This window comes from Alosa alosa, chromosome 20, assembly GCF_017589495.1.
Source record: "Alosa alosa isolate M-15738 ecotype Scorff River chromosome 20, AALO_Geno_1.1, whole genome shotgun sequence".
Taxonomy (NCBI): domain Eukaryota; kingdom Metazoa; phylum Chordata; class Actinopteri; order Clupeiformes; family Clupeidae; genus Alosa; species Alosa alosa.
This window is the reverse complement of record NC_063208.1, coordinates 15,038,879-15,048,878: the sequence shown is the minus strand read 5'-3', so window position 1 is coordinate 15,048,878 and position 10,000 is coordinate 15,038,879. Positions and strand designations below refer to the sequence as shown.

At 43.8% G+C, this 10,000-nt stretch overlaps 1 protein-coding gene across 1 annotated transcript in view; it reads right to left on the bottom strand.

Annotated features, from left to right (window-relative positions):
- gabbr2 (gamma-aminobutyric acid (GABA) B receptor, 2) overlaps window positions 1-4,612 on the bottom strand; it is a 214,396-nt gene extending 209,784 nt beyond the window's left edge. The window contains exon 1 of the mRNA XM_048229821.1: window positions 3,268-4,612. Coding sequence (XP_048085778.1) covers window positions 3,268-3,582 — 315 coding nt within the window. The 5' untranslated portion in view covers window positions 3,583-4,612. The remainder of the gene's footprint in view (window positions 1-3,267) is intronic.
- Between the last annotated feature and the right edge of the window lie 5,388 nt (window positions 4,613-10,000).

Genomic DNA, 10,000 nt, shown 5'->3' with positions numbered 1-10,000 from the left:
GGTATGCAAATAGTATTTCTAATTTGCATCCACAAGCACTAAGACCCATCAAACGGGCTGAAAAAAAAAACAGGAGACTGAAAGACCAAAATAAACGGTGGTCCAGCCCCGTGTTGACAGACCTGATCACCAGACAGAGCCGCTGAGGCAGAAGCGACACCCTATTATGAGTCTCGACTGCAGAAATGCACAAACTACTCTCCCCGACAGAAGACAGAATGAACAATATTGTTTCATATTAACATAAAGAAAGCACCAGCTACAGTATGCCAAGGCTGACAGGCTATTCTATAAATAACATGAATGCAAACCCCATTAACATCATTTGTACTTAATATAAGATTCAAAAAGGCAACACTGCTGTGGCACAAAACTGTGTGGCGGGAGTCCAACTGTGTATAAGTGGCTGTCCTTGGCAAGGAACCTTCAAATCTAAGGCATCTAATGATAAGATTAGCACAGTTTTCATTAGTCATTTTAAAGCATTTCAGCTTTATACTGAAAGCCAAGGGTGTGTGTGTGTGTGTGTGTGTGTGTGTGTGTGTGTGTGTGTGTGTGTGTGTGTGTGTGTGTGTGTGTGTGTGTGTGTGTGTGTTGTATGTGTGTGTGGTTGTGTGACAGAAACTTGAACAGCAGCACGTCCTCTGGTGAAAGGCGGTGTGATGTGGTTAACACGGTGCACAAAGCCGACATCAATGTCAGAAGAGTCCTCGGAAGCCAACCTGGTATTTATTGACTAAAAGACACCTCTCTCCCCCATGAAGGCAGCATCAGGGTGTGAAGCCAGGGCCATCTGAACCATGGTATCTGAATCGAATGGCAGAGATCTTGTACAAATGGTAAACCTTGGCTTTTGATATACTGCCCTAATGGTTTTCTTGTTGTTTTTTACGGTTCGATTATGTCACGAGCTTGTTGCACGTGCATAAGCCCTCTCCCTGCAGTTTGCAGGCTACAACACAGTGAACCCATTAAGGAAGTGCACCCTATTTTACAGAAAGCCAGTGCTAGAAAAGAGAGAGAGGGATGCGTAGAGAAGAAAACAAGTACCACACTGTGTCTCTGCGCAGATGTACTGTACCAACCATGACAGAAGCCCGTTTCCCATAACAGAGGCTGCTGCAAGCGTCAGGCTACTTCACGAGATGCCCAGTTTTTACGACTACTACTAACACTGATCATTGAACAGATTCAGCCATGGAATAGCAACACTCAAAGTAGTACATAGTAACCTGGGGTAAGGAAGTATGTAAGGGAATTGGGTGGGTGGTGAGGACACATTGAACTTGGCGACAGAGCAAAGCCAGTTTACCTCAGTACATTGGCCTAATGGTTTTCTTGTTGTTTTTTACAGTGAGTTCACCCTGTAGTGTTTCAAATCTGCTGATATGGGCAGTCAACAATCAAGGCTTTTGACCTCGACTTTTGTTCCAAAGGTCATCTGGGCATTTGGAAAGGAAATTATAATCAATGCTTGAGGGAAAGACTGAGAATGCTTGTGCAATGTGCTGACTGCAACGACTGATTGGAACCGTGGAAGACCTGGATGCTCCTCACTGAGGAAATATTTACTGATTACTGGCATTTGGTGAGTGTACCTAAGTGACCTGTAACAAAGCTGTGCATCTACCAACATGCACAGCTGGAAAAAAGATAGATAGATAGATAGATAGATAGATAGATAGATAGATACTTTAGTGATCCCAAGGGGAAATTCAAGATGTGTGAACCACATGCTCTCAGGAAGTGAGAAAAAAACAAGAAACGGAGAAACTTCTTTACAGTTAGGATGGGTAGCCTGTCAGTTTATCCTCGCACATATTTGATCAGGTAATTTGCGCATGGCATTACGTAGGTAATTACATAACACCTCCGGCAACACGGCTTTCGTTTAACGCTTTCCCATATATGCCTACACAAGCAAAGTAAGAGTAATTAAGTCGTGTATTTATTTGTATCTGCATACGTCGTGTACATTTAATTCAATAAGCATCACATATATATACTGTAAATACATATTTTCCCTAAAATGAACATATTTTCAAAATCAAGAATATAAGTGGTAGACTACAACTGATAGCCTACAGAACAGATGCAGTGTTTTTGATCTTAAACATACTGAGTCCTTGTTGTAAGGGGCAAAACGAAAAAAAAAACCTATAAGGTCCTACGAAGTCACAAGGTGTATCAATGATGCAGTCTAATTTAAGCTTTACGGAGCAAAACCGCGACGAAAAATGTTTCAGGGACGGCTGTAATCTAAGAACTCTGTATACTAGACATTGGCCGCAGGTGGCAAACAGAGCCCTCAGTATACAGGCTTAATGTAAAACCATACTCTCATTCTAATATCCTTGAAAGTATGGAGGTCGGGCGAGACCGAATGCACAACAAATGACTGCCATCTTCAGGTGTATTGGAAACAAGCCTCGACTCTGGAATGAAATGCAACTAGAATCGTGACTGAAATAACTTATCTTTTAATGAGGGCCAAGGGAGTCAATCTCTTTGACCTCCATCTGATAGCCTTTTTTAAGGTAAGGCTGAGAGGTGAATGTCGTCTAGTGCCTCGCTGATAATGTGTAATGTCATTACCCTCACATTCTGGGAGGGCATTTGTGTTTGCTGGTATCAAACACTAATTCTCAAGTCATCCTTTTTTTGCAACACAGAGATTTATTCTGTGGGGAGAATTGACACGCATTATAATTTGTAATGACATGCTATAGTGACGCAGACTGCATTTTCACACGCTGTTATTTCTAAGGGACATTCTGAGCGAGACGCTGTCTTGACAGCGCATGATACCGAAGACTTCAAATGCAAGACGCAGTGTAGATATGCTATAGGTTCGATTATGTCACGAGCTTGTTGCACGTGCATAAGCCCTCTCCCTGCAGTTTGCAGGCTACAACACAGTGAACCCATTAAGGAAGTGCACCCTATTTTACAGAAAGCCAGTGCTAGAAAAGAGAGAGAGGGATGCGTAGAGAAGAAAACAAGTACCACACTGTGTCTCTGCGCAGATGTACTGTACCAACCATGACAGAAGCCCGTTTCCCATAACAGAGGCTGCTGCAAGCGCGTAGGCTACTTCACGAGATGCCCAGTTTTACACGACTACTAACACTGATCATTGAACAGATTCAGCCATGTAATAGCAACACTCAAAGTAGTACATAGTAACCTGGGGTAAGGAAGTATGTAAGGGAATTGGGTGCGTGGTGAGGACGCATTGCACTTGGCGACAGAGCAAAGCCAGTTTACCTCAGTGTCGTAGATTTTGGTGACAAGTGAGAAGGAGTACTGCCGGGACTCGCGTATGTGCCTGATGGCCAGCTCGACTGCGGGCTCGATGCCCTGACTGATGCCGCTCATCAGCGCAGACTCGTTCATCGGCATCAGCACCATGATAGGCAGTTTCTTGTCTTTGCCCACCATGTACCAAGAGTTGTCCTGTCCGTGCCTCGTGTAGTCGTTGCAGACTTTCGACAGCGCCGGTTGCAATCCCCAAACGGACAGAAGTACACATCCCGACAGAAAGATCATCTCCCATCTGCCTTCCCTCCGGACCGGAGCCATGCTACCGTGCAAGACGACGAAATTAAATCCACCTCCTCACTGCCCTGGCATTGCAAAAATCTGGGCTGGCAGAGGCGGTCAGCTCACCCGCACACAGGTAAACATACATCAAACACGGTTGGGCGATAAAAAAAAACAACACAGGAGGGGTAGCTGGAAAGGGGTCAGAGTGACTCCTCTTCTTGACTGTATTGAAAGTAAAAATCCCCCCGTGACCGGTCCTGCCACGCCGTAATTCCCGCGGAATCAGGAGGATGGAGTTCTTGGATGCGTAAAATATGGACTAGCGAACGATGCTCGCCTGAGATCAAACTCCGTTATCCACGGCTCGTTGTTAATTTCTGTCCAACTCAATGCCTTAATTACCTCATTAGCTTCGCGAATACATTACAATCCACTGTCAGTCCAAATGAAAAAGTCAAAAAACAACAGCATTAGCAGTATGCCAAGACAGCGTTCAGAGAGATCGTTAAAGTCTGCCAGCGTTAAACCGTGGCTATGGATACCGAATCATCATCCTGTATATATTCCAAGGCAGATTACGCAGGAGAAATGTGGCATCCCTGCCGGTGCTCTACGTATTTGGGGAGGGAGGGGATAGGAGGGGTGTCCGTGAAGGGGAGCTGAAAGGCGACTTCGAGAAGAGCAGTCCTAGAAGCTGAAGAGATCAGATCACCGGTTCCTTGATTGCCAGGGCGACTGTGCTTTCTGGTGCTGCTGTTGCGGCGGATGCTTAAGTGGCTGTGAGAAGCTTCTCACTTATTTAGTGCTGTAGCCGCTCAGCTCAGAGTGAGAGCGCGCGCACCGGAGAGAGCGAACGGGAGGCAGCACGGAGGAGGAAGAGGTCGGGGAGGGGGGAGTGGAGTGAAGGAGGGAGAGAGAAAAAACATTGTCAGAGGAAGGAGCTTGCATGAGAAGCTGCATAAGAAGTGAATATGTAGCTGGCTACTTTTTCTTGTTTGGTGAACAATGAAATTAATTTCCTTCAGTAATTTATTTGCAAATTAAGGTAGCATCAGAGGGCAACAGACTCCATATCACGTTATATCATAACGGAGTGATATATTTTTCGTAGTGGTACAGTGATATATAGGTTTCGTAGTGGTGCTCCGAATAAAACGTTTTTAACGCTGATAAGACTGTGCAAATCACTGCATGAGATATGTAGAGCGATTGAGACATCAGCCTACATTACAGAATGTTAATTTTACTGAGCGGGAACGAGGCGAGATGTACATAAAATTATTTTTTTTTTTGCCAGGAACAACGATGTGCTGGTGCTTACACAATCCGCAACAAATAAGCAGTGCAATCTAGCCTTTTCCACCTCTTCAAGGCAACGAGTGTCCTCAGCAACCTCAATGCCTTATACACCCCCTGCCTCCTCGAATTTGTCGATACGGTCAAAGTACTAGCAGGCTATCCCGTGCATGATGCATCTAAAACACCCTCGGTGGTGGTATACTAATGCGAGTCAAGGCAACGCTGTTACATGGGTGGATTCCGCTGCGTTATAGCCTCCAGCGGGGACTATGAATGGATGTGTCTCTGTCCGTGGTGCTGATGGACTGAGTGGCGGTATCAGGAACGCAGAGACAGACGCCAAGTGCATTTGAACTCCCCCGAGTCCGTCACTCTCTGACTCAGCCTGAGCCTCAGCCAGTCAAGCAGGAAGGAGGTTTTATGGCACTTCGGGATTTTAATTACTTCGGTTTGGGCTAAAAGGGTCAGTAAATGCTATTGGTGTTATCAACACATATTAGCCAATGGACAACGTCGTTTTCCTTCTCAAAAATAATGTAATGATGATGCAATGCAAAGGTAGATAGACATATGTTTTATTCTATGTTTGACCAAAGCAACTTAATATCAAATCCAAATTATATGATATATTTAGGCATATTAAAATATTTTTTACGTATAATGTGGATTATTTTATAATCATTGCAGAACCCTAGACATTCAAAGCACTGTCTGTTGAAGATTACTTTTTCTCAGCGCTGTAAGCATCACATAACATCACATCCATCTGTTTCACATGCTGACGATTTCCACTGTGTCCAGTGTGTTCTGTTTCTGTTACTAGTGATAGTCCACTTTGTTTTATCCACACTACAAGTTCAAGTTTAAGTAGTTTATGGTCATTTACTCATTAAAGGAATTATAAGTAGTGAAATGATTGTACTCAAGAGCCAGCTCAACTTTAAAGAATACATTAAAACTAAAGTAGTAATTAAAAAGGTATATATTGTGTGTATGGGGGGTAATGTGTGGGAGGAGGATGATGAAATGGTGTGTTTTGGGGTTGGTGCATGTGTATGTGTGTGTGTGTGGGGGGAGTAATGGGGTGTGTGGGGAAGGGGGGTGTACCTGTGTGTGTGGGAGAGGGGTATGTTGTGTGTCTGGGTGAAGAAATGGTGTGTGTGTATGGGGGGTGATGGGGTGTGTGGGAGGAGGATGATGAAATGGTGTGTGTGTGTGTGTGGGGGGCTATGGGGTGTGTGGGGAGGGGGTGTACCTGTGTGTGTGTGTGGAGAGGGGGTATGTTGTGTGTCTGGGTGGGGGGGGGGGGGGTGTATGGGGGGTGTGGTATGTACAGGGTATACACCATCCATTCTTAAAACACAGAGTGTGCCAAGGATTACTAGCACTGCTTCAGAGAAAGGACTTTGACTCAGCCAATGCTTTGAGTGCGAATGGTTTTACAATGCAATTTATTATTGTGCCAGTGCTCTGAGTGATGTTGACAATGTGACATTGGTATGTGCTCCACTGTCGGACTACACCTTATTAGTGTTACTTAGGGAAGCCTCTGTCACCCCACCTCATCTTTTTAAATGTCTTTGTCGTGTCTGGAGAGAAAAACATGAATGCTGCTGCTGAGGCGAGGCATGCAGGTGGTCTGGTGTCATCCCAGCGGTAATATCTCTGCTCACGCAGTCTCGGGTTGCCAGCCGGATCTCCAGCAAATACACAGCAAGGGCTGCAGGAGACACAGTTGTGCAATTTCCAGCAACGGCAAACATCATATATCAGTTTCTGCAGACTTCAACTTGTGTCACAGACAGACAGACAGAGAGAGAGAGAGAGAGAGTGTGTGTGTGTGTGTGTGTGTGTGTGTGTGTGTGTGTTGGATCGGCCGCTGCTGACATCTGATGATTTGGTTTCTCATGGCGGGAGATCCAGATGAAGAAATAGGTCAAGATCTCGTTCCATCTGTGTTGAGCTTCACCCCCCCCTCTCTGTTAAAGGGAACAACATAACCTTTAATGCAAATGATGTATGAAACTTGCCATGACTAAATTATGACGATCAGACTCTTAGTTGAGAAACTGTTGACCCTACCCATCATGTGTGCTGATCACAAGTAGGTATTCAAATCAGGACAAATGCCCTTTCTGTTCCGATGCCAAATTATACTTCCTGGCACAGGAATGGAACATACAGCAGATTGAGTTTCTGGCTTCATATTGTCTCCTTGAGTAAAAGGTTTAGTGCAGTAATATTATACAGCCTGACCTGATTAATTATTTAAGTCTAATTTATCATAGTTTCAATCATTCTAGCAAGGCAATCTGTCTATAATATCACTTAACAGTTATAACTCTGTAACAGCTCACGGCTACAGCTGACTGGTGCTACGGGATAATAGGTTGATTATGAAGGCTTGATGGGGGACGTCTTGTGGTCATTTGGAGAATGGGTATTTTTCTGCTCTTTAAATCAATATATTTGCTGAGGGTCAAGCATTCAGCCTTGGTTGGATTCCAGTTTGTCTTGCACATAATGGGTCTCCAGATGGACATAGATAAGGCTAGCTTAAAACTGTTTCCCCCAGAAATAAGCTTCAGCTCAATAGACAAAGTCAGATAGAGGAGTTTAAATCAGTGCAGTGGAGAGGACTGGGCTAACTCTCTCTCTCACACACACACACACACACACACACACATGTGGTTGACATGTCTCTATTTAATCGAGATCAATGGACCCGCCTGAGGACATTTGTTCCTGATGCTGTAGTGATTCCCTATTGGATGCATGCTGAACTTTGAAATTCATGATTACATCAGAAAGGACATGAATCATTGTTAGATCTCTGTTAGCTTGTTAAAAAGTATCCAATGTAATACTCTACCACTAAAGGTACACTATTTAATGTACAGTAAATAATTTGACATAAGTGCATCAACTGTGGCAAAGGATGATGTCGTTAAAGGCATCTGTGCTCCCCTACAGTCTAGGACTATTTGTATTTTGCACAATGTTGCAAATACAACCCACCGCTTCCACCTTTCGCCCTGGACCATGTAAATGTGGATTTGTTTACAAACCGAGGGACAGGAACTGGTAAAGATAATCTCCAAAGAGCCATGTAGATGGACTGACTTCTCAGTACACGAGTAAGGTATGACAGCGAAGGCACATTACTCTTCCAATTACAAGTTAGTAAGTTAGTTTACCATCAAAATTACTTTGACGCTGTTGTGTTAAGGTGTTGTGTGTGTGTGTGTTTTCCATAATGTATACCGGCTCTAGATTGACATCATTTAGTCCAGTTCCAATGATCTGTGGCAGTGAGGATAAAATATGAATGTGAACCAAATGTATTTACACCAGAATGACATTGGACACATTGACTGTGCGATGGTTGCTTTATAATGTGTCCCTGCCTATATAGCCTGGCAAGCCAGACCACCATGAAGATGTTGGGTCTGGGAATACACCATTGGCAGGGCTCAATCCGAGGGGGGGGAGAAACGGTTGTCTTTCTAATTCCCTGCACGCAATATAGTGCTACAGCTATGACTTTAATGTCGTTCTTTGCTCTTTACTCAAAGAAAAGCTTTAAGTTTTTAAGAGTCGCGGCCAAAGCCAATTGGAAAGACCGCTGTTCGCCAGCAGCAGCAGCCATCTTCTTTGTTTTCAAGTAGCATGGAATTCACGCGGAACTGTTGCAACTCTGTAGTCATTATGTTAAGCCTGCCCACCAACTCTATACACGATGTGATTGGCCTGACCAGAGTTTGGTTTTTCCAGCTCGCAAACCAACGGGGAGTTGCTAGACGACCCTGGCTGCAAATTACATTTGCTGCTGCTAGGGTGAGTGTAGATTTCTAGGCTACCCGGCCTGTTCAATTGATTTGGAAAACACTTGCTCAGTCAGGTAGAAGAAGAGATCCAATTCTCTTGCTCACAATTTAGATACTCATTTATGTAGTTTGCTAAGGGCCACTGCAAATTCTCTTTGTAGAGAAGCTGGATGAATTAGATTGAGTAAAGATGGTTAAATACAATCAATTACGGTAAGCACATCAGTTTGGCAACAGATATCACGCCTACCGTCTTGCCGCAGCTTTGGGTATTATCGACTTAGAATCCATTCTGTGCTCCACCCTTGCCATCATAACGTGTGATTAGGGTCATGTCCTTTACTTCAATAAGCCCCACATAATGAAGGCACATTAGAGAAGCAGTAATGTAGAACTTCATACTGAGGTTCCATTGCATATGGAGGATTATGTCACATTAGGATAGTGGCCCAGAAGGTCTAAATTGGCCACGTCCCCAACTTTAATGTGTCTTGTAGTTCTCCATCAGTGCTTAACTCTACTGTGATTGAGAATTGAGAAAGAGAATCTATTATCAGAAAAGATGCATTAATCCAAGAATAACTAGTGTAAATGTGCCATGTATGGAGAGTACCGAGTACTGAGAATGGGTAATATAAATTCTGGAGCCTAGTTTTACTTTTACTTTGTAACATTGTGAGGGACAGAAGATAACAGTCCGTCAGTAGTTATGCAAGCAATGTGCATCTAAGACCTGGTGTCTGAGGTAAGCAGCATATGCATCCATAGAACAGGTAGCCTAGATTCAGAGCAGATTGCAGTCTTCCACAGTTTTATTTATAGGTCCCCAGCAGAGGAAGCTGATTCAGCCTACCTACCTACACATGACTGCCCAGTCATTTGAGTGAATACAATTTTACCCCTTCTTGAACACTTCTACCAGTAGAGAGAAGTGATTTTTTTTCTCTCTATCCTTCTGCTGTATACAGGGTCTAATAATGAGACGGCCTTGTTGCCTCCCAGCTCCACGACCTTGGGAGCAGTGTCATGTGAAACCAGATGCGGATTCTCCTATTCATTCTTGACACGGCCGTGGTGCTGGTTACTGGGCGGTTATTTGAATAATTGGTTTTGGAATCAGGATTTGCACACACACTCTCAAGAATTCCATGCATACCAACAAGTTGTGACTGACTCATAACTTAGAGTGTTCTGATAGCGGTCTCAAGAAAAATGCATGTTTTATGAAGCTGGGAAATAGGGAAATACAATGTAGATCATATTGCAGTTATTCTTTGGGGACTCAGTGAATTGTTTTTCTTTTTCTTTCTATGTTGTTGAAATGATCA